The 24,505-nt window shown below is 55.8% G+C and overlaps 1 protein-coding gene across 8 annotated transcripts in view; it reads right to left on the reverse strand.

Annotated features, from left to right (window-relative positions):
• Positions 1–1,402: 1,402 nt before the first annotated feature.
• The window catches only part of SH2D3C (SH2 domain containing 3C), a 35,376-nt gene continuing 12,273 nt past the window's right edge, over positions 1,403–24,505 (reverse strand). For 3 of the 8 annotated variants that reach the window (XM_040482408.1, XM_040482403.1, XM_040482407.1), the window contains 10 exons: positions 18,210–18,249; positions 11,135–11,263; positions 9,563–10,017; positions 8,180–8,304; positions 6,071–6,606; positions 5,018–5,133; positions 4,292–4,463; positions 3,390–3,501; positions 2,813–3,019; positions 1,403–2,006 (listed from right to left, as the gene is read on the reverse strand). In XM_040482408.1, the coding sequence (XP_040338342.1) occupies positions 1,831–2,006; positions 2,813–3,019; positions 3,390–3,501; positions 4,292–4,463; positions 5,018–5,133; positions 6,071–6,606; positions 8,180–8,304; positions 9,563–10,017; positions 11,135–11,263; positions 18,210–18,249 (2,068 nt within the window). In that variant the 3' untranslated portion in view covers positions 1,403–1,830. Of the gene's footprint in view, positions 2,007–2,812; positions 3,020–3,389; positions 3,502–4,291; positions 4,464–5,017; positions 5,134–6,070; positions 6,607–8,179; positions 8,305–9,562; positions 10,018–11,134; positions 11,264–14,994; positions 15,751–15,795; positions 15,923–18,209; positions 18,250–24,505 lie in introns of those variants that run through there. The other 5 variants (XM_040482402.1, XM_040482401.1, XM_040482406.1 and 2 more) reach the window with 5 other exon arrangements.

A 24,505-nucleotide genomic window follows, 5' to 3' on the forward strand; every position in this document is an offset into this window, starting at 1 on the left:
CCCTCCACCTCTCTCTCTCTCTCTCTCTTTCTCTCTCTCACTCTATTTCTCTCTCTCTTTTTCTCTCTCAAAATAAATAAACTTAAAATAAGAGATGGTGATATTTCAATGAGATACAGGCAAAGTGTTTTGACTCAGTAATCGATAAATGATTGTCAATAGACAATCTATTATGTATGAAACATGGCAGTCCCCTACCTAGCAGCTACTGTGCCCTAAGTGCTTGAACATCAGTCCTGAGGAACTGATCTTGTTATTGTCTGCATTTCATTGAGGAGGAAATTGGGATCCAAGGGATTAAGCCTCTTGTCCAAGGCCACCCGAGTCAAGCTGCTGCCAAAGATCTAATGCACTATGTTAGCCAGCCTCTCTTGGTCAAAGGATTTAGAAGGCAAAGGACCCCAGAAGTTTTGTATTCGGTGAACAGGCTCCACAGGTGTCCAGCCTGGCCAGGAATCGTTTTGATCCATATTGCCTGCCTCCCCTATCCATGGAATCAAAACAACTGCTTTCAGGGCCCTTCTTAGAGATTCCCTCCCCCAGCTACCCTACTCGTGTGCACATGCACACACACACACACACACACACACACACACAAAGCCTTCTGGGGCCACTTCAAAGAAGTCCAGGTCAGGACACCCAGGTTCCAGCCTTCCTCATTCCGCAGCAGTGACCCAGGGGGAGTACCTTCTACCTCCAGTTCTCAATTTTCCAGAGGGAATTGGAATCCGAAATTTCAAAAAGCCCGGGTGCCTAGGTGGCTCAGTCATTGAGCATCTGACTTCAGCTCTGGCTAAGGGCATGATCTTAGAGTTTCTGAGTTCGAGTACCATATCAGGTGAGCACGAGCGGGTGAGCCCCGCCTCTCTCTCTCTCTCTCTCTCTTTCTGTCTCTCTCCCTCTCCCTCTCTCTCTCGGTCCGTTGTGGGATTCTCTCCCTCTGATCCTTGCTCACTTGCACTTTCTCTCTAAAAAAGAAAAAAAAAAGCACCCTTCCACCCCAAACATCTGAAATGCTTGGTAGTGCTTTTGTGGGAAACTTAGCTGGGCTTCCCCTTAGTAGGGGCTGCCCAGGATTTCTCCCACTGGTTGGAATTAGCCGTGTATCTCCAGCACTAGTCTGTGAGCTCCTCCAGGACCGGGACTGGGTTTTATTTATATTTGGGGCTCGAACCCATGAACCACGAGATCACGACCTGAGGTGAAATCAAGAGTCTGACACTCAACCGAATGAGCCACCCAGGCGCCCCTGGGACTGGATTTTAGTATTGGCTGTAACTCTGGCTCCTGGTAGAATCTGAAATGTCCCAGGGGCTAAGTATTTACCGTTGAATCACTTTTTCCCCTTTGCATCTGAGAAAAGATGCTTCCTTCCACCCCAGGGCCCCCTGAGAGACAGAAGAAAGAGTCATAAAAGTTTATTATATGAAAGAACGAACATGGCTTCTGTACATCTATTTACAGAACAGACAGACATATTTACAACCAGGTGGAGGCCTTGGTGTCCGGCAGGTGCCCCGAGGAGAGTGAGGAGGTGTGAAGGCTCTCTCCTGGCTCAAGCACAGGGCACCTCAGCAGGAAGGGGAGAAGCAGAAGCTGGAGGGAGGGAGAGGGTTCCGGTTCTTCCTGAAGGGAGACTTGGCGGGCATGTAGCAGGTGGGACGGAGCCCAGGGTCCATGCAGGACCCTGGAAGTGCAACGGAGATCCTGGTTTGGGCCCAGAACATTCTTGGGCTGATCACAGTGTCTCTGGGGTGCTCTGGGGAAAGGTCTGTGCCCCCTCTGTCCCTGTTGCTGCCCGCAGCTGCAGAGGGGAGGGGTCCGTGGGGGTCACAGCTCGCTGGAGCGGACAGCAGGCTCCAGTTTGTGGGACAGGGCAGTGAGGACCTTGTCGAACTTCTCATAGCGCCGGGCCTGGTTGCTGCTGGCGCCCTGGCTGCCCCAGAGGAGGCGCATCTGGAACTCAGTGCTGAACACCTCCAGGAGCTCTGGCCGGGCCTGGAACCCTGCAAGGCAGGGCACAGAGGTCAGGGGACTACCATCCAGCTGGGGAAGGCCTGGGGCTCCAGGGCCTTGTTCCTAAGGCACCTCCCCCAGCTCCACCAGGAATCGAGCAACGTTTACTGATGAACATGACCACATGTGCCATGTATAATTTTTAAATCACTAGAATATAAAAATATTAATGTTAATTTGGGGGCATTTTTCTTTTCGTATTTTTCTGTAAGCTCCAAAGTTCTTTCTAAGAAACGAATACATTTTGCGAGTTTTTGCTAAGTAAAAAAAAAAAAAAAATTGTTCTCTCTGAAAAAGAAAAAGGCAGGAAAAACAAACACCAAAATATTCTCCCCACTTGCCTCTGGATAACTGTGGGTGATTTTTGTTTTTATTTCCTTTTTGCTCAGCTGTAATTTCCAGTTTATCTACAGTGAAGTTTCATGACTTAAATCATGCCTGAGGCAGTAAAAGATTGCTTTGCAAACAACCTTGTAAAGCAGCCCTGTTAGGATGTCTACTTCACAGATGGGAAGACTGAGGCTCAGAGAAAGATACACAGCTTTGGTGCTCTTTGAATCATCTCTATCCCTCCACCCACACCGGATGCCTTCTGCTAACAGTTGAACTGATAAGTGAGTGAAAAATGGGTAAGAAAAAAAAAAAAAAAGAGGGAGTGGAGCAGGCAAGAGGGATGGAGAAACGCAAGTGGACGTTTGGAGAAAAGGGGAGAGCAAGTCCGGTGGAGGGAGGCCCGGCTGGCGAGACCAGTGACTTTCTCGCCACCCCCGCCCCCGCCATTCGATGGGTGACTCACCTTGCAGCTTGACCTCAGCGTTGGTGTGATACAGGCCTCCGTGGTGTGCCACTGTTCGGGCAGCCTCCAGGTGGGCCAGGATCACCTCCACACCGTGCTCTGTGCTGCCCCAGGGCTCAGGGCCCTCAGCAGGGGCCGAGTCACATTCCAGCAGCGTGATGAGCGGCAGCACATGGGGAAACGTGGTGTTGCTCAGCGGCGGGCCTTCTGCAGGGAGGGAGGCAGGTGCTTAGAGACCTTGGAGGCCCCACCATCCGCTCTGGTCCCAGGTAACAGGTGTGGCAGGGGGAGGGTCTTCCTGGGGTCCCTGACTGAGCCCCCAAGGCTCCCGACTCCCAAGGCAAGCCCCTCCTTGTGGATTCCTCCAGCTGAACCCACTGCAGCCTCGGCACAGCCCGGAGGGCCGAGCCTGGCCCTGGCTGCGGCACACACAGTCGCCAGGTGCAGAAAGTGAGCACAGGGAGAAGAGCCCACACTGAGCTCAGTCAAGCTCTCGTCATCCACATTGCGAGGGTCTTTGCCGGCCCAGAGAGGGCTAGAGCCTGTCCAAGGTCACACAGCAAGGCGGGGGAAGTACCTTTGCCCTCGTTGAGGCTCTTGAGAAATGGCTTGAGCTTCTTCTCGTAGAGGATGGCACCCTCTGTGTGTCGCTGCCGAAGGGTCACCCATGTCTGCTCCAGCCGGGCGATCTGGGGAGATCAGACTGTGAGCGACCAGCCAGGAAAGGGGCCTGCATGGGCCACAGGCCACCCTGCTGAGTGGACACCCAGATATGGGATAATAATTATTATTATCACGGTCACCATTCACGTATCAGGGACAGTGCTGGCTGCGTTTCACAGTCTCTCTTGAAGCCCTTGCAACAACTCATTTTACGGATGAGGGAACTAAGGCTCAGATAGGGAAATGACTTGCCCAAGGTCATTCCAAAATTAAGTGGCAGAGCTGGGAATTGAACCACGGCCTCTAGGACCCTGTTGTTCCTACTGACTCGGCACAGGAGAGCAAGTGTAGAGTGTGGATGAGGTTTGGGCTCTGAAATTAAACAGATCTGCTTCAAATCCCAACTTTTTCAGTCTCTGTGTGACCTCAGGCAAGTACTGCTGTGCCTCCGTTTCTCCAGAAGTAAAATGGGACAATAGAGGCACTTACTTCACAAGATTGTTTTGAGGAATCAGTGCTTGTAAAGTACTCAGTGTAGCACCTAGCATATATTAAGTGCTTGCTAAATGATAGCCATTTTATATTTATTCTTGAAATTCATTTAATATTTGTCACTCATTTTACAGGTGGGTAAACTGAAGCCCCAAGAAGGGGAAAGACTCGGACTCAGTTCTCACAGTCACCTTTGCACAAATGCTGCCTAAAAGTCACAAAGTTCTTCCTGATTCAATGTACAGTCATCGCAAAGGATCGTATCCCAGGGCTCCTCCAAACAGCGACTGCCTGAAGCCCAGCTCGAGATGCACCCCTCTGTACCTGAGCCATATCCAGGGCGCCCATGACCGCAGCGAAGCTGAACATGTTGCCCATGGTCCCCCGAAGTTCCGCCGCCAGCTGGATGGTCTTGTGCAGAAGCGCTGCCCGCTCCTCGGCGGAGCCCGTGCAGCCCAGGATGTCCACGGCCAGCATGATGGACATGGTGTGGAACCTGTCAGAGCCGCCAGGTCAGAGGGGAGGGGTCCTGTCACTGCTTGTGGTTGGGCGCCGAGGAGCGGAGGGGGCCGAGCCCAAAGTGACAGGTTGGAAAGGGTCAATGAGATTGAGGGGCGTGGCCAGAGCGAGGGAAAGCAAGCCCAAGGGCTCCTGATTGGTCAGTATAAGTCGGGGGTGGGGCCAGAGGCTTTTGAGCGCCAGGCTGAGGGGCTTGTGATCGATCAGCGGAATTCACCCGGCTGAACAGATTTAGGGAAGAAGAGTAGCTGGAGCTGATGGGCGGGGCCAAGGCTCGTGGAGTGTGATTGGTCAAGAGGGCGCAAAAGATGAAGCCGGAGATAAGAGGACTCCGTCTTTTGGGAAACCAGAATTGCTTGGAGCTGGACCCCGAGAAGTAGCGATTCGTCGATGGATAGAGGGCGTAGCCAGAATCCTTGGGAGCAGGGCTGAGAGACTCTGATTGGCTAACCAGCCAAGCAAAAGGGCCCCGAGGTAGCCCGGGGTTCCCCCCACCCTCCTCGAGTCCTCGAGCGCCGGTGCTTGCCTTACCTTTCCAGCAGGTCTAGTCGTAGCTGCCGGCCATGGGGGAGGGTGAGCAGCTCCATGCCCCAGCGGACTCCCATTAGGGTCTGCATCTCCTTGGTAACGCCCAGTATCCTAGCAACCTGCAAGGACGCCCAGAGGGCTGATTAATTTCCTGTCGCGGCTGGCCCAAGCCATCTGGGAGTCAGAGAGCTTTATCTAGGAGGGCAGCGTGGCTGGGAGGCCGGGTTTGAATTCCAGCTCTAACCCTCTGCCACGGAGCAAATGAACCTCATTTTCACGGAAATAAGGGACAAACGGGAAAATGCCCAGAGGTGTTTGATCTGTGCTAGAGGTGACCAGGATACTCTTATTCCAGAAGGCAAATCTCAGACCCAGGGAGGGAAAGGGCTTGTCCAAGGTCACACACTGGGCCGAGAACCCAGAGATGCTCCCTTCACGCCTAGCCCTCTCCACAGGGCAATATCTCTACCCCCCTTTTCTTGCTTCCTGAGCTCAGAGACCAATGTGGCCTCCAAATGAAGTAATCAGTGCCCCCCCCCCCCAAAAAAAAAAACTTCAGAGGGAGAACCTGAGGTGCAGAGAGAGTCTGGGTCCTTAGATGGTCAAGATTCATTCAAGCAAAGGCCCAGGCATTGACAATTTAGGAGTCTAGGTTATGAGTTTTGCTTATTTTGTCCACTAGGGGGCATGGGGGCTGGTAGTCTTGGCTTCTACATTTTACATTCCCCGGGAACAGCCAGGCTGACTCTTAGCAAGCTGAAAAAGTGCCCCAGGGAGCCATACACCGCGAACTTTCCCCACTGCCCAGTTCTAGTGCCAAACTGGAGGAAGCAAGACTATCTTGTTTTTTGTTTAAAAGGAGAAAATGAAGGCGCAGAGAGGTAAAGTGATCAGCCCAGAGTCACACAGCAAGTAAAGGACAGCTGTGAAGCCAGAATCCAGGCCCACTAGCTATACTTGGGGAATTTAGGGGCTAGCTCCTCACCACCCCGACCTCTGTCCCAAAGCCAGAGGACAGAGGTGTTCTCTCTGCCCTGGTGCTCACCCAGCACCTACCAGGCAGTCAACTTTGGTGACGTGCCGGGCCAGCGTCCGGGCATCCACCTCTGCTAGCAGCTCCTTGACCTTGCGCAGGAGGCCCACCTCCAGTGGCCGGTTATCCTTGGGGATCAGTAGGGACTGGAAGGTGGCTGGGTTGAAGGAAGAGGTGGCTTCCACAATGGGGACCGTGAAGGCCCTGCCCCAGTCCCCCTCGGGGGCCCCATTTTCTGACAGTTCCTTTAGCCTCTCCCCGTAGCTCCTGGCCTGCCGGCTGGAGGCCTCAGCCGCTGCCCACTCTCGGCTGCCACGGACAGGAGGCTGGAGCTGGCAGTAATGGCCAGAGTCCGGGTCACTGTAGCTGCTAAGCGACGGTGATGGGGAGGCCTTGCAGAGCGTGTGGGAGGGACTGGCATAAGGGCCCTTGTCCGATTCCCCAGGGGGCTTTGGGGCACTTCCAGGACACAGCTGGGGTTCACTGGAGCGGCGGGTGACAGGGGAGGCAGGCAGCGCTGTGGCAGAGGGAGCTGCAGGGGCGGCGTGGACACGGGTCACTGCGGGGAGATAAAGGGAGAGAACTAGTTACCAGGGCTCCCCATCCAGTGAGGTTCTACCCTCTTCCCAAAGGACAGGCTCCATCCACCCTACAGGGGTGATGCCCCCACCTCCCTGCACCCAGGCCGGGCCCAACAGGCTCCGGCAAACTGACCGGGCCTCTATGACGCTCTTAAGTCGTCTGGACCCCAGGAATTCACACGCTCCTGCCCTAAGGCTGCTGCAGCCTTGGGGAACCACGGAACTACTTGCACATTTCCATGACTCAGGGATGCCAATAAGCCCTTGCTGGGAGTTCACTGTGTGGAATTGTTTCTCAGGGAATTAGCACTAATGATTCATTGAGGACACATGTGCCAGGAGCTGGTGCCATGCTGGCAATACCCTGGTCAGCCACAGCAAAACCACCGTCCAAAATTAGAGGTGATGTACATTGAGCTCTTACTCCCTGCAAGATCCTTCTTTGCACATCAGTCCACTTAACCCTAACATCCTGGGAAGCAAGTATTTTCATGATCCTCATTCTACCACGAAAACACTGAGGCTCAGGGAGGTGAACTGATCTGCCTGAGCTCTCCTACCCAGCAAGGGATACGGCTGGGGTTTAAGTCCTCAACCCTGGATGCTTTACACTGCCATGTTGTTAGAAAATGCCCAATAAATAATCTGTGGCAAGGAATTTTAACTTTTGCCCTCAGGGGAGTTGTTTTGCAGGGAAGTTTGTAGTGATGACGAGTCCGCGGGCCTGTGCTTAGGGAGGGATTTGTGACACCCTGTGTAGACCACACTGCACCAGAGCCCCTGCAGGCAAAGGTTCCTTCCAGAACGCCCGCCTCCCTGCACACTTTGCCTGCCACGTGGACAATATGCACTATGGCCCGTGGAAAACACTCGTTTTTCACCTTCAGAAACGAAGTAGTGGCATGTGTCTGCAACAGGAATTTTCTTTATATCCAAAAAAAAAAAAAAAAAAAAAAGGCACAGTGCTCTGTACTTGCTGCTCAATTTTGCTATGACCCTGAAACTGCTCTAAAAAAATTCAAGCCCATTTAAAAGGAAAAAAGAAAGAAAGAAAGAAAAAAGCACAAGACTAGCCTGTCTGAGCCAGCCATTTGGAAGCAAGGATGCGTTAAGTCCCAGCCAACGCGGGGCCCGGTAGGACACCCCACGTGTGAAAGGCGCTTGACCCGTGGGGGCTGAGTATTGCTCTATAAGCCCACTTCCCAGCATTTGAGGCCAGGTTCAGTAACACAGCGAGCCTTTAACAGGCTTCACTGCATTCTGGAGAATGCACCGGAAACCTCTTCATGCACAGTGCCTAGTGCCCAATAAGGGCTCAACAAATCTCTGCTGAATGAATGAGCCACGGATATGTTTTGTGTGTCAATATCAGTAGTTCTGCTGGCTGGTTTTTAGTGTAAATTCTTACAGGGCATCATTCTCAGTAAAGAGGTAGAAACACACACACTCACACACTGTAACGGAAGTCATCAAAGACGGAGCACCCGTGCACATACAAGGTCACTCCCACTAGATCCCCCCCACCTGGCCCTCCCCCTCCAGTGGCCATACCAGTACTGTAGGCGGGGGAGCTGGGACTCTCAGAGATGGGAGACATGGGCGAGTGCAGGTCTGGGATCTGGTCCATGCTGAGGGCACAGTTGCGGATGGATTCCCGGGGATGGGGCAGTGATGTGCTGTGGAGCAGATACCTTCATGAGCAGAAAGCCCAGAGGGCAGAGTCCTCAGCTGGCCTTAGGACTGTCACCTCTCCCTCCATCCTAGATTGACTGAACTTCAGAAGCAGAAAAGGCTTGGGGATTGTGGAGTCCAACCCCCCGATTGGCAAATACAAACCCGAAGCCCAGAGGAGGAAGTGTTTGTGCAGTCCACCACCCACACAACTGCTCTCTTCCCGGAGAACCTTGCCCCCACTTGGAGAACTGTCTGGGAAGTAGGCCTAGCAGAAAGGATGGGGAGCCTAAGGGAACTATGCCCCCCAGCCTGGCACCTCCTCACTGCTCCCACACTATGTTCAGAATGCCAGATCCTGGCACAATTACGGTCACTGGTTCTAAACCACAGGCAAAGCGGCTACTGCCCAAAGGGTTTCCAACCAGCAATTTCTTGGCTGATGGCACCCAGCGCAGGCCTAGGGAGATGGGACCCATGCAGGTGCTGGTGGCACAGGACGGCAGGTCTCTTTGCCAAAGGCCGGGGAGGCCATAGGAATTAGGGGTATAGACTTTGAAGTCGCGGACCTGGATTTGAACCTCGGTCTCACCCTTCTCCAGCAAGTGGCTTCGCCTCTCTAAACCTATCTCCTCATCTGTAACGTGGGTGTGTACACAGGAGCCAGCTCCTGTGGACGTGGGAGTTGACGAGCCTGGGCACAGAGAGCACTCAGCACAGGGCAGGGTGCACACTGGGGTCTCAGGAATGAGTCGCTGCTGTGGCTTTTCCTGGCCTCGTCTCACGCCGCCCCAGAAGCAACCAGGTGTCACCAAAATGTTGCCAGGACGTCCCATGCCCTGTGCAGTGGTTTGCACACTGCAAAGCCTTCCGCTCTGATGCCCGCCTCACCCTAGGCAGGTGGGTGGGGAGGGGTAGCAGCGGTGGCAGGGACAGGACGGCAGCCAGGGGTCCCCCTAGGCCAGGGGGCTGAGTAGGGGCCCTTTGTGGGCAGGAACGTGGCCGTGAGAAAGGAGGAGGGGCAGGGCCCAGAGAGCTCAGCTAGTCATGGCAGAGCTGAGGCTGCAACCGGCACCTGGCTGCCTGCAAACCCTTCGCTCGCCCTTCCTCTTCCTCGCTGCAGGAAGGACACTGAGGCTCCAGGACAATAATTCCGCCCAGTTCAGTGTGGCCGGGCCTTCTGTCCCTCACTAGCACTCTGATGACTGATACCCCGACTTGACAAATGGGGAGACGGAGGCCTAGGGTGGGGTCCTCGCTTACCTGGTGGGGCAGCCATCGCTACGGGTGACCTTGTCGGCGGTGAGCCCGTCAGTCATGGTGACGCTGCGCCGCTTCATGTGGCTGCCCTTGGGGCCCGAGGGGCTGGCGGGGCCAGCAGCCTTGCCACTGCCCTGGCCCAAGCCATAGCAGGCCTCCAGGTAGCGCAGCGGGAAGGTGCGATTGACGGGGCAGTAGATGATGGCCCCGCTCTGTTCGGACACAGCCTTGCGACTGCCCACGTGGTACCGCACGAGGGCGGGCACGTGGTCGAAGCTCTCCTGCTCAAACAGGTACTGGATGTGGGTGTAGCTCTCACCCGCCTTCACCACGACCTTGTTGATCTTGAAGTGCAAGGCCTGGTTGCGCCAGCGGCAGGTGAGGACATAGTCACCCAGGCTGGTGAGTGAGTCCCGGATGAGGAAGTCGCCATTGCGCTGCACCAGGGTCTCTGATACCTGTGGGAGGCAGTGGTCAGGCTGGAGTAGGGCAGGGGCAGGAGAGGGCCAGACCCAGGATCTGGGGGACACAGTGAACAGAGATATCTAAAGTTTGGGAGGGGGGAAGCAGTGACCCAGATTCAAGGGGGCGATGCAGCCACAGGCCCTGGGTCTGGTGCACAGAGGCTCAGGAATGGGAGGAATAACACCCTGGAATGTGTGTTACGGGGACACCGAGTCTGGGGGCACTGGCGGTCACACGATCTGAAACTCAGGTCTCAGACCTGCTCCTTCTTAGGGCCCGAGCCGGACAGAGTGAATTCCCAATCCTCATTCCTCCAAGGACCCTGTGTTCTCACATGGCTCTGGGCCTTCATACCCTCCGGCTGCTTTTTCTGCCTGGACCAACCTTCCCACCCTGCCCACCTGATGAACTCTCATCCATCTTTCACTGGCCTCTCTCATCAGTGCCCCCTCCTCAGGGCTCGCCCACATTCCCTGCTGGGCACTCCATTCTTGCACTTCCTCCACTGGGCTCTGACTTCCTACCCGTCAGTCCCCACCTCGGACTACCAGCCCTCCGGGGAAGCCACCACCCCTTTTCTCTCTGCATTCTTGGTGCCCAGCACAGGGCCTGACAGAGTTGATGCTTGACAAAGACTGAGAGCATGGTGCGAGAGGGAAGAGGTGGCTATCAGCCTGTCTGTGCCTCAGCCCAGAAACTCAACTGTGCCAAAACTGAGAATCCTTGGCATTGACACTCACTAGCCAAATGCACGAGAGGCCAATGTATAGCCCCACAGGAATAACATTTAAAAGTAAGAGTAATAACAACATTAATAATAACATGGAGTTTACCGCATATCAGGCATCAAGTTTAAGCACTTTAATTCCCACAACAACCCTTTAAGGTAGCTACAATCATTATTCTCCATCTCTTAGATGAAGAAACAGGCTCAGAGAGGTGAAGTGACTTGTACAAGGTCACACAGTCAGTAAATGACAGAGCTAGACTTCGTTGCCATCCACTCAGATTGAATCTACCAAGCAATGGGTCAGAGCCTATCTGGGCAGGGCTGGCCAAGGTGGTGGATGGAAGCATCTAGGGCTGAAGTCCCACCCAGGGTCCACTCACCTCACGGGGGATGCGGCCATGGTACCAGGCATGGCTGCGGAGATCTGTGCTGCTGAGTTTGAGTTCCTCCTCCAATTCCTTGTGCAGTTTCTCGGGTGAGGAGTCCAGGATGTACTTCTCCTTGGAGAACTGGGCAGGAGACAGCAAAGAGTTGGCTTCCAGTCTGAAGCCCCCTTCCTTCTTCTCTCCCACCCCCTCCCCACCCCAGGTGAAGTGCTTCCATCCTTGGACCCTGGGAAGACTTAGGCACAGGTGCCAGAAAGGTCCTCACCCGTGAGTCCCTAGACCAGCAGGAATAAGGAGATCTCAATTAGTCCTACTATGTTCCAGACCCTGTGCTATGTGCCAGGAGTAAATGAGGCAATAAACAAACCAGTCCCTGTCCTCAAGGAAGCTCCTAGTCTAGGAGGGGAAGCAAAAGCGACATGAACATTTGAGCAGAATAAGGTCAGCACCACCGTACTGGACAGCGGCAAAGACCCGAGCGGCTTTTAGGAGGCAGAAGTGTAGGCGAGGTAGAGTGGTCCAGGAAGCCTTCCTGGAGGGCGTGGAAACAACAAAACACTCATTCTGCACCAAACACACCGAACAGATCTTGCCTTGGGAGAGGGAGGATTTCTACAGGTGGATCTGGGAGGTAAGGCAGCAGGTACCCAGGAAAAGGCATGGACAAAAACTTAGGGCTGGGTGGACGAGGATACATTCTGGGATGCTGAATTATACAGTGGAAGGCTGGAGGAGGCAGCTATAAACAGGGAAGCAGAGGCCCCCACACAGACATCTCTGCTGTCCTTTACAATTCCCAAAGCCCTTTCTACCTTGCCATCTCGAGCAATCCTGGCCAGATGGGGAAACTGTGGCCAAGCAGAGAAGCCAAAGGGCACTCAGTGGAGTTAATGCCCAGGACTACCCCCCTCCCACCTGCCAAAGAGGGAGACTCCTGGTTTCCTGGTTACTGTGGCCCAGGGTTGAATACCTAAGAGCAGAGGGAGGGGAGTTCCTGCCGCCAGGTGCACCCCCACCATGAAGCCCTGCCCAGTCCTGGCTGTGCCATGTGAGTTCTCTGGGCCTCAGTTTCCTCCTCTGCAAAATGGGCTTAATGACAGACCCTGCCTCACTGGATTCCAAGGATGAAAGGAGATAATACTCCAGAGGACCCATAGATGTCCTTGTCACTGTGAGGACATGTGAAATTACTTTCTCTCCCTTCCCCCAACTCCAGGCCCCAAAGATGACTGCTCTAGGATAGGTAGACTGACCCTGAACTGGCCAGGACAGATGAAAGGGACACTAGAGGGCCTGGCTTCGGTCCAGGTGACAGTCTTTCCCCAGGACCCCCTACTCACTGGGTCCAAGGGTCCTCCAGTCCACTCCCTGCCTTTTCAGACTTCTCAAAGATCTCAGAGCCTAACTCTGCAGCTCCATTCCCCACCCTTCTGCTCCCACACTGCCTCAGTTTATCCCAACCCACACTGCTCCCAAGACACTCTAATTCCCAGCTTCAGCGATATCTAGAGTCTCTGACTTCATTATTTCCACAATGATTAAGCCCCCATTCTGGGACAGGTCCTGTGCTAGGGGCTGAGGCCCCAAGGTCATCAGGACGGGTGACTTCTGCCTTAGAGGAGCCATGCAATTCCAGGTTTTCTGAATGTTTAGAGATGCACAGAGAGCTCTGGGAGCTAAGAGAGTCCCTCCTCATCTAGTCAGGGAGTAGAGTCCCTGAAGAGGTGATGTTTCCACGGAGGCCTGCAGAAGGACTGGATGAGCCCAGCAGAAGCATCAAGGCAGGGTGGCAGACAGGCAGACAGGCAGACAGGTGGGCAGAGAAGAGCTTCTGGGAAGAAAGTGGCAGAGCCAAGGTCCTGGGGTGGGGGAAAGTTTCAAAGGGTCAAGAATGATGGGGGCAGGTGGAGCAGGGCTGTCAGGCTGCTGTGGGGGGCTGGAGGCCACAGAGGGCTTTTCAAGATTCAGTCTGCTGTGTGGAAAGTGGCTTAGTGCTTTCCAGGCAAAGGCAGGGGAGGGTGGGGCACGAGGGTGGGGACTGGGGAAAGGGTGTTTGTTTATGTGTAGCCTTTGACCGGGTATAGGGAAAGAGGGTGGAGGGGTCAGAGAGGATTTGAGATGGGGATCCTGGGGCGGACAATGAGATACTCTCCAAGGTGAGAAAGGCAGGAGCAGGAGCGGCTTGGTGATGGGCACATGAAAACCTGGGCATTGAGAAGTGTGTGGGGCTCTGGGACAGATGGTGGGGGTCAGTGATGGTACAGGTGCTCAGGAAAAGACAGGTTCTGGGGATGGGGATTCTGTACATCCTCCTCCACCCCGGGTAGAAACCGATACCCCCAAAGGGCAGTTAGGCCAAGCACTGAACTGGGGTGGGGGTCCCGTCAGATACCTACGCTTCTGTATGGAGTTCCCTATTCTTCGGGGTCCTTGGTCTCCCTTCTTACATCACCCCACACCCTGGGGAGGGAAGAGTGCGAGTCACAGGGGAGAGGGCAACAGTACCCCAGCCTTCTGGAGTTCTCCTTGATAAAAAGCATGTAACTGAGGACTCACCCCAGTTCCACAGCTGGAGCAAGACGGACATGGGGCAACGAAGGGGAGCGGGTTGTGTGGTGAAGAACCTGGCCACCAGACTCTGCCCGCCACTGTGTGACCTTGCGCTAGTCATTTTCCCTCTCTGAGCCTGAGTAGCCTCATCTGTAAAGGGGGTGGGGGTGGGGGTGGGGTACTGGGATCCACTTTTTCAATGGTCACGGAAAGAATCTGGGGTAACCAACTTTGTCCTCCCACATACTGAGGGTAGGGAGCCCTCGGGTCCTTGTGCCCTCCTCCTCACTCTCGACTTGGGGGTCCCCAGCTCCCAAAACTGGGGGTGGGGGGGGGAGCGTTGCGGGCTGGGGCGCGAATGCAGCATCCTTGAGCTCGGCGCACCCCTATTGGCCAGAGATGATCTCACCGCCTCCCCGCCTGCGCGCGCCTCATTGGCCAGTGCGGGGATGCTGCGCTCCGCCGCCGGCGGGGCCGTCATTCAGGCGGGCTCGGAGCGTGTGTGTGAGCCTCGCGGAGCGCAGAGGTGACGCGCCCGCCGTCCCCCAGGGGTCTCCGGAGGCAAAAGCGCAGAGACCCTCGGTCAGGGTCTTGACCCCTAAACCCCAGCCCGAGCCCAGCAAGCCCCCCCTCCAGCTTCCTACGGTCTGGCAACCCCAAGCAAGGCCATCCCCAGATGATGCTCCGCAGAGAGGCGGGGTCCGGGTCCTCCCCTCCACCCCCTTCCGTTTAACCCTTTCACCGCCGCGGCGCGGTCCCGCACTGCCCGGCCGGCTGGGCTGGGAGCCCCGCGCCCCGAGCCTGCCCTAGTCCACCTAGAGGGCGGGAGGGTGGCGGGCTCCCCGGCCCCAGCCCCGGCACCCGCAGCATCCCTTCAGCTTCGCGCCCCTCACTCAGCCTTCGGACCCCAGCCCAGAGCCCCCGGTACAATGGGGAGCCAGCGTGCCCCGGTCAGCCGCAGGGGCCGGAGCGCTCGCTGGAGGACCGGCAGGTCGCCGGGGGACCGCAGCTCCCGGTACCCAGTGCCCCAGCTCAGCTCCTCCTGAGAAGGCAGGACCCGAACGACAGTCCCGCAGCCCCGAGTCCCGGGAGCGGCAGCCCGGACCCTCACCCTGCGGAGCGACTGGGCGCCCAGAGGTGAGGCTGGGGCGACCCCGCCCCCTCCCGCAGCCCCGGCCCCTGCCCCGGCCCCGCCAGACCCTGCGAGGCGCCCCCGGGCTGAGGCTCGCGGCCCCCGGGGCCCGGGGCGGAGCGGCCGGGGTCCCAGCCCGGAGCGCCTGGCGGGGACCGAGCCGCCCCCTCACCTGCACCTGCACGAAGGAGCCGCGGTAGAAGCAGCAGGCGGCGGCCGACAGGGCGCTCCACAGGCTGCACCGCTCGGTCATGGTGGGGCCGGGCGTCCGGGGCCGGGCCGGTGCGGGGGGCGGCGGCCGGCGGGGCAGGGGCGCGGGGACCGACCGGGCTGGGCACCGGCTGCGCGTGCCTCTCGGCGGCGCGATTACCTCATCGCCTTGGCGGGGGAGGAGCGGGGAGGCGGGGCGGGGAGACCCCACCCTCCGGCCGGCCAGGGGAGGGGAGGGGGCCATTGTTCCTCCCTCCGCCCGCCCCCCGCTCCCCGCCCCTCGCCCCGCGCGCTCCAGCCCCGCAGGGCTGCCTGGAGTCGGGGGATGCGGAGCAGAGGACCAGCCTAGGGGGGCGGTCACGGAGGGGCAGCGGGATGGGGTGGGGATGCCTGGGCTCGGGAGGGGGTGGGGGGTCCTGCCTCCCCTACGCGCCGTACCCTGTACCCTTCGCTGACCCGGGGCGGGCAAAGACTTTGAATTAAATCGTATCCAAAGCCGGAAACAAACCCCTGTACGCGTTTGACCAAATCCTTTGTGGCCTCGGGAAATCTCCCAGAGCCCAGGATTTCTCCCCTCTGACTCGGAATCAGGGACTCTGCTGAGAATTGTCACCGGATGCTGATCTGACAGACTCTGGGGGTGCAGAGGGCCAGTAAGGCTCAATGCTTAGGGCACCAACCTGGGTTCACCTAGCAGTGCCCCCACCTCCACCCCACCATCCCCTCCTCTTGGAGCCCAGGTTCACTCATCTGGAAAACATACCTGTGCTGACCTCATACAACCCTTCTGAGCCTCGGCTGAGTTGATGCACGTTAAGTTGCCAGGCATGAAGTAAGTGCTCAGTAAATGCATGCTACTATTTTCAAGCTTGTTGCCGGGGCTTTTTGTGCTGCGATTCAAGAGAGTCATCGCTGACTCTGCATCAGTCAGGCCTAAGGTACAAATCCTTGTGACAGGCTGTGTGACATTAGGGATGTGAGTCCACCTCGCCGGGCTTCAGTTGTTTGATTCTTTTCTGCAAACACATCTGAAGCTCTGAGCAGGGAGCTTGGAGTTTTATGGTCTTGGAACTTGGGAACCCTTGCTTTAGAATCAAAGTATTCACATCAGGGTCTGAGAACCCTGGAGTTCCTTAAGCTGGTGCCTCGGGGCAGGAACGGACTTTTGGTAACTGGCTATTGATTTTACCACCGTCTGAGGCTTGAAGCTAAACCTAATGTTCTTTTGACCGCACCCGTTAGAGAACCGTTTAATCAGTTCCAGCCAGCAGGTACTATTTCTTTTATAATATTTTAAAATACATTTTTTTTTAGCCCCATACACTAAAGGAAAAATACAAAGTTAATAATCCTCACAGGGATCTTACTACCACCAGTGATGGGGATCTCACTACCTTGCCAGGTGACTGAGAATTGTGGGCTGCTGAAATGTGTGCCCTGTGGGTCCTACCCACTGGCTTTGGTGCCAGTTCTCCCTAAGGCCTCTGTCCCTCTGTGGCGCAAGGGCTCTAGATAAGGAGCCAGGGCGAGATTCCCAGAGCAGCTACAGTTCAACTTGCTGCAGCCCGGGGCTGCACTTTCTGGGCTCACCCAGCTTGCCTTCTGACCCTTGCCCACACTCTTGCCTCTGCTTGGATCACTCAAGTGCCTATCTCTGCTTATCTTTGCTCCTTCTCAGCTTTTCCTCTGGGGACAGGATTGTGGTGAACATTCCTGGTCAACCCCAATGGCTTGGCTTCAACGCTTCCTCCTCCAGAAAGCCTTCCTCGATCTCCCGCTCCCCACCTCCCAAGCTCCCCTACATCCTGAGCTCCAATAGCTTCCTTCACTAGTCACGAACACAGAGTTTTATAGGCAACATCTCAGATGATGGAATGTTCCTGAGGTCAGGAGCCAGGCCAGCCTGCTCTATTCCAGGCCCAGCAACCCTACTTATGGGGATGGACTCATTGAGCCCACAGCAATCCTAGGTGGGAGGAGCCTCTGCTACCACACAGGTGAACACTGAGGCTCAGAGAGGTGACCCACATACCCAAAGTCATGTAGCAAGTAAGTGGCAGATCTGGGACTAAAATTTGGGTCTGCTGGATTACAAAACAAAAGCCCAAACCACTCTGTATGATTTTGTCCTGGTCCCCACGTGGACCCTTTGAACACAAGACCTGGACCTCCTGCCTCTGCTGTATGCTCCGTACTCAGCAGGCAGCCCGGCCCAGTGCGGGTGCTCCCGGAGGCGGAAGGCCAAGGACTTTGTCCGTGGCCTTGGCATCAGATAAAATTGGATAGCAGGGGCGCCTGGGTGGCTCAGTCGGTTAAGCATCCTGCTTCGGCTCAGGTCATGATCTCACGGTTCGTGAGTTCAAGCCTTGCGTCGGGCTCTGTGCCGACAGCTCGGAGCCTGGAGCCTGCTTCGGATTCTGTGCCTCCCTCTCTGTCTGCTCCTCCCTCGCTCAGTCTCTGTCTCTCAAATTTGAACTGCAATCTCAGTTCTGCCCCGTGGTAGCAGTGTGTGGCTGTGGGCAAAATCACTGTGCATCTCTGGGCCCCAAGTTTCCCAAGCGTAGATGGGTACACAGGAAGACCTTCCCTGCCCAGCGACGAGGGAAGAAGTCAAAGACCTCCTTCATGTACAGAGCTCATAACTGTCTCCCTTCCGGTGCTGGCCCCCAGCACAGGGCTCTGCACACAGTAGGCACCCAAGACGTAAAGTTACTCCCGTTATCATCATCGTCTCAAAACTGCATTCTCAACATTCCCAGCGCCCGGGACAAATTAAGTGTGTGGCAAACATGAGCTGCATCCATGATCCGTGATGAAAACTGAGGCACCTTTTCTTGCTCCCACCTCTCAACATCAGCACGTGCTCAGAGACCACGTGGGACTGGGGCTCCGCGGTCTGTGTAGGGAGACATCCTCCGGGCCCTGTCCAGCTGGCAGGCGGGTGGGGTCTGGTGGTAACAAACAGTGGGGTGTCCTGTGTTTGGGGCTGGGAGACAATGGCATGGGAAGAAGGTCCTCGGGAGTGAAACCAGAGCCCAAGCTCCGCACCGACCCCGAGACCCTCTCCTCCTGGGAACAGGCAGTGAGGTCCCGCTCCCAACAAGGCTCAGAAAAGAACTCTGCCCTTCATGGAACAGGCTCTGAGCTGTCCAGTGTCCCCTGCCCAGCCCCTCTTACCTTCACGTAGTCCCCGCCAGCCTCTGGTTCTCCAGCAGCCCTGGAAGGAGAGAAGAGAGCTGAGTGTACCCAGCCCTACCTGGATCCCCAGCTGCCAGCTTCTGCCCACCTGCCTGGTGCCAGCATCTGGCCCTCAAGGCCCCAGAGGGCTAATCCTGAAGCCAGGAGGGGGGCATTGCAGCTGACAGCGCTCACTCTCCAGTTGTGCAACCCCACACAAATCCCCTTACCTCTCTGGGGCAGTGGTGGGCTGGGGAGGGGGGGTCCTACCTGAGAACTGGGGATAATGACAGCCTCTGCCTCCCTGGGTTGTCGCCAGGACTCCAGGAGCTGATAAATGTTCCATACTTCCCAGATCACTGTCTTCACCCAGCTTCAGAGCATCCAAGTGTTCTCATCCCTCTCCACTCCAAATACTGGGGACCCCAGGCTGGGGCTCAGCCTCCTCTCCCCCCCCCAAGACCCTGCACTCTCTTCCTGTGCAGAGTGGCCAGCTCAGCAACACAATGTGGTGCTGTTGCTGGTGACTGTTGGCTGTGGAATGGATCCCCCAGCCTTCAGGGTGGCTGGGATGGGACCTGGAGAGGCCAGAGGCCAGGAGTGGCTAGCTTTCCCAGGTGCCAGACAGATACTAACCTTCCTTGTAGGGGACGCTGTGAGCCACCTCCCCCGGGCCCTTGACCTTAAATGCCATCTGTTCTCTGATGCAGCCTGGAACTGCCCCTTTAACACCAGCCTCACGAACCCACCTGTCTCCTTAGCGTGGCCCCTTGGATGTCTGAAGTCATCTTGGACTTGTCTTATCCAAAGCAGGACTGTTGCTACCCGCCCCCTGCGGCCACACCCCTGCTCCCCACATCCGTTTCCCATCTCAGTTGATGTCAGCTGCACTCTTGTTGCTTTGTTTGGCAAGAAAAAATCTGCATCATCTGTGCCTCTTCTTCCACTCACACCCCACACCCAACCCGTCAGGAAATCCTGCGACTCTGCCTTCAAAATAGATCCTGACCACTTCTCTCCAAGAGGCAACGCTCGCTTCGTCCAGGAGCCCTGGGTCCTCTGTGGAGCCCACGGCAGCCTTCTCGCTGGCTCTCTGTCTGTTCTCACAGGCTCTCAGCTTCCACCCCACCCCCAGTGGCACTCAGGTGAAAACCTAAGCCGGTCACAGGTGCACACAGCACCCCCACCCGCCCTGGGCTCCCTCCTCTCATGGAACAAGATGTAAACACCTCTCTGTGACTTGCAAATGGCTGGGCATGTCATTTTTCACCCAAACCAGAACTTTCCTTCCCTCGTGAGAGTAAAGAGGTGCCCTCATTATGCCAGAAAAAAACAGCCACAGGGGCGCCTGGGTGGCTCAGTCGGTTGAGCGTCTGGCTTCGGCTCAGGTCACGATCTAGCAGTGTGTGAGTTCGAGGCCCGCATCGGGCTCTGTGCTGACAGCTCAGAGCCTGGAGCCTGCTTTGGGTTCTGTGTCTCCCTCTCTGCCCCTTCCTCACTCACGCTCTGTCTCAGTCTCTCTGTCTCTCTCCAAAATGAATAGACATTAAAAAAAAAAATTTTTTTTTAAACTAGCATAAAGCAGGTCATACGTTCCCCAACCTACAAGGCCTTGTGTAGCCTGGAGGCCCCCAACCACCCACCTTGCTGACCCCCAACCTGCCTCCCTCATTTATTCCGTCCCTCATTCTGCCCCAGCCACATTGGCTCACTCTGGCTACCAGGAACATATTCCCTCTGCCTGGAATGCCCTTCCTCCGGATCTCCATGCAGCTTGCCCCTCCCCCTCGTTTATTTAGGACTCTGTTTAACACGCCTCCTCAGAGAAGCCTTCCCGGACCACCCTCCCTGGTCCTTCACTCCCTGTCCTCAACCCTGCTTTATCTTCCTCAGCCTCTGCCTGCAATGATCATTTTACATCTATTTGTTGACTGTTAATTACCCGACACCTTCATGAGGGCACTGACTTTGCCTCGTTCGTGGCGAAGCTCCCAGCACAGTGCCTGGCGTGTAAATGTAATAAATTTAATAAAATACATTTAATTTAAGACAACACACAAAATCTGAGCTTAAAATATCATGGGTAAGGTGTGCATTCCCAGGGCAGAAATCCACACAGGGTTCCCCCCGCTGCTCCTGAGGCCACAGGGCTCCTCGGTGAGAGGTTGTCTGACAGGCCTCCCTTTTCTGACATTCTAGCATCCCCACTGCTAACCTTCCCTCTTGCAGAGTCCTTCCTGACTTAAAAACATAGTCTCTCGGGGCGCCTGGGGGGCTCAGTCGTTGAAGCGTCCAAATCTTGGTTTCGGCTCAGGTCATGGTCTCACGGTTGACGAGTTTGAGTCCCGTGTCGTACTCTGCACTGACAGTATGGAGCCTGCTTAAGATTCTGTCTCTCCCTCTCTCTCTGCCCCTCCCCTGCTTGTTCTCTCTCTCTCTCTCTCTCTCTCTCTCGAAATAAATAAACTTCAAAACAAAACAAAAAACATAGCCTCTCAAGCTGCACCCCAGCCACAGCCACAGCCGTTTTTCAAAGCCAATTTGGTTCCCTCCGTCCAGCAGCTGTGGGAGCCAGCTGGAGTGGGGACCCCCTCCTCCCCGCTCACCTCTGCCAGCTTTTCCCGGGTGAGGTGTCCCATCCCAGAGTTTCCGGCTATTCAGTCCCGGAAATCCGCTCGCTGCTGGGAAAAGATTGGACAGGACACTGGGATCGCCCCAGTGCTTCCTCCCTCCTTCCTGTCTACTTCCCCTTGGGCTCTGGCGAGGGAGGAGAGCCTTGGAGAAGGGGGTGCCTGCACCAGGGATCAAGTGGACTGGGGGGTCCGAGCCAACAGGGGAGCTCAGGGCAGAGGCCGAGACCCAAGAAGCTGGGCCTCACTCAGTCCCCATCACCTCACCCTGCCCCTCTACAAGACTCTAGGGTTTCCTAAACATAATGTCTGCCTCCGATCCACTGCCATCACCCGCCTGGACTATGGCCACCACCTCAGCACTGGCCTCCCTGCCTCTGTGTCTTCTGTGACTTGTTCTCACTCCAGCAACCAGCGCATTCCCGTTAAAGTGGAAGTCAGATCTTGGGATTTCCTGTGCTTCAACCCGCAGGAGTGGCCCCCCAGTGTCACTCAGAGTAAGGGCCAAAGTCCTCCTAACAGTCTTATAGAGTGGGTCCTCACCACCTCCCCCATCCCATGTCCTAACCTGCTCCCTTCACTCATGCTGCTCCAGCCATGCTGGGCCTCTTGCTGGATTTTGTCCCCACCTCAGGGTCTTTGCACTTTCTTTTTAAAAATGTTTCAAATTTATTTATTTACTTTTGAGATGGGGGGAGGGGCAGAGAGAGAGGGAGAGAGAATCCCAAGCAGGCTCTGCCCTGTCAGCACAGAGCCAGATGTGCGGGGCTTAACCGAGCCACCCAGGCACCCCAGGGCCTTTGCACTTTCTGTCCCTCCTCTGCTGGAATACTTTCCCTCCCGATACCACTGAGCTCTCTCCCTGCCCTCCATCAGATCTTTACTAAAACGTCCCCTTCCCAGTGAGGCCTTCCCTTGCCACCCATCTGAAAGTGTGACCCACTCCACATTCCCTACCTCCCTTCCCTGGTTAGTTTTTCTCTGTGGCACTTCATGTGACCTGCCATGCATCGACTGTCTTCTCTTACTAGAACATAAGCTCCACAAGGACAGGGCTTGGGATCTGCTTAGAACAGTGCCAGACACCCCATAAAGATTTTTTGGAGTGAACGAATGTCACACAGCATCTCCATGCAACCCTGGGCACAAAGTCTGGTTCCTCATGGCTCAGTTCTCTGTGACTGGCACGGTCAGCCATCCCTCCTCTCTCCTCCTTGCTCTTCAGCCTGCCTGTACTTTCTCCAAAGACCTCTGCCTCCTCCAGCCTCAGGGCCTTTGCACAGGATGTTCCCTCTGCTTGGAACGTCCTCTCTCCCTTAGGCCAGAGAAATTTCTACTTGGTTTTCAGATCTCAGTTTGCTTGGAGATTTCTAGAACATTCTCCCTCCCATTGTTATGATCAAATTCAGGAATCAAAGCTTCCATTTTCAAAAACTCAGCTCCGTTAATTAATTATTATTATTTTTATTTTATGGACTTAAAAAGGCACTTCCTCTCTAATATTTGTGGTGAAATCAATTAATAAATAATACTGACAATTGAGCTAAATCAGTCCCATTAATCAGCCACATTAATTATTCAAATAACCAGCCCTTTTAATTGCCTGCATTAACTGATTTGTTCTGATAACTGATACTGCTTATTGCATACATTAGCTTAATTAATTGGACTAATGAGCAGTTATTAGAGCCCATGATCCTTTAGTTCCCCAACACAGGTCCAGATCTGAGCTCTACCTTCAGGGCCTCCGACCCGGCCCAGGAGAAAGGGCAAGGCTCCCGAGGGATCCTGGAGGAGGGGCAGTAGATACCAGCTGTAGTCCCCTTCCACCCTGGCCCTCCCTTGCCATGGGCAGCCTTGCCCTCTGCAGACAGGCCTGTGGCCCATCTACCCTCTCTCTGACCCCCAGTTGGCTCCCTTGGACCTCCAGGCCTGGCCACGTGGCTTCAAGTGGACACTTCCCCAACCTCTGCCTCCTGCTTCTCTACTTTCCCCCGCCTTCACCTCTCTGATGTCCAAGGGCCTCTCCTGGAAAAAGGACAAAACTGTCTTCCCGGAGAGGCCACGAGGATCCTGAGGAGGAAGGGTGCAGAGTTCCCAGACCCTCCTCGTGTGCCTCCTCGTGCTGCCCAAGCTCCCAGCCATGGAGATCTCCCATCCTGCCCCTCTTGAGGCCTGAGATTCTTTCCACCCTTCGCTCCAATCGTCACTCACCCCGGCAGAGAAGCAACACTGCTCTGTGCTCCTTAGGTTTTTATTTGTTTTTTTTTTTAAGTAGGCTTCACAGCGCAGAGCCCAACGTGGGGCTTGAACTCATGACCCTGAGATCAAGACCTAAGCTGAGATCAAGAGTTGGACACTTAACCAACTGAGCCACCCAGGCGCAGGGACAGAAATCCCTGCCTTCCCCTGCCTACCCTGCTATGGGGCCTTTGGGGTTCTCTGCCAGGAAGGCTGTTGGCTTTAGCCCCTGCCCTGCCCTGCCCTGCCTCCTGTAAGATGGGCCACCACTGTCCTGAAGACATCCCTGCTCCTTCTCCACCATTCTGTGCCCTCAGTCTTCTGGACAGCGGTGAGCTTGCCGGCAGGTGTCCAGAAAGGGTACCAGCCCTGTGAGGATAGGGCAGAGGGAGGCCATTCTTCCCAGCGCAGAGCTGAGGATTCTGAGCCCCGAGAGCTACTAACTGATACGCAAAAGGAGAGGGCATGTATGGAGCACTGACCGCCATGCCCTTGATAATGGAAAACACTGAAGTTTGTGACTTGATCCAGGACTCACAGCTGCTCGGACTAGATCTGCTTTGTTCCTTGCACGAGGCAGGCTCCCCTGGGAAAAGGGGACCACTCCGGGGTAGAGATGAGGAGAAGGTGGGGAGGGGAGGGTAAAGAGAAATAATATTTCAACCGGACTAGGAGCCCCAAAGCTATGTCAAGAAGAAGAAATGGAGCAGGGATGGGAGGAGAGAGGACCCTCTTTGGCTCTGGAGAGGGCCCTCCGCTGAGCGGGAGGAAGCAGTGTGACCCTGGGCAAGTCCCCCTCATTGGGCCTCAGTGAACTCTTCTAGAACATGGGCGCAGTGGTAGGTAGAGCAGCTCCTGTGTGCTGGTTCTTCCCTGGGCCAAACCCGGGACCTCAGCTAGTCCTCAAGATGACCCTGTGAAGCAGGTGCTATTATTGTCCCCAGTTTACAGATGGGGAAACTGAGGGTCAGAGAGGGCAAGGGAGTTGCTCAGTGTCGTCCAGTCGGTGAGGTATCCAACTTCCTCCCCAGCTCTCCTCCACATAGGTCCAGGATTCCGCACACAAGGTCCCCTGAGGGTTTCGGGGCATGTGGCTCCAGCTGGGGGTGGGGGTACAGCCCGTCCTTCCTAAGCCAGTGCAGTTCCCACAGCCTGAGGCATCCGGGGGTCTCGAGGACTGTGAGAAAGTCTCCACAGGAAGTGAGAGCTGGGAGCAGCTGGGCCCCTTCGGAAGACAAGGACCAGCCGCCCAGAGCCTGACCAGGCCGAACAGGCTGGGCCCACCACAGCCCCCTCCCCTGGTGGGTAATCACTACCAGATGCCCAGCAGCTGACGTCACTCTGCAAGGGCCGAGAGAGGGTCGTGGGACTCTGGGGAGTGTTGGAAATTCTTGGACCAGAATCAACATTCCAAAAGGAAATGGG

The sequence above is a fragment of the Herpailurus yagouaroundi genome, unplaced genomic scaffold (genome assembly GCF_014898765.1).
Source record: "Herpailurus yagouaroundi ecotype Mexico unplaced genomic scaffold, PumYag 160, whole genome shotgun sequence".
Taxonomy (NCBI): Eukaryota; Metazoa; Chordata; class Mammalia; order Carnivora; family Felidae; genus Herpailurus; species Herpailurus yagouaroundi.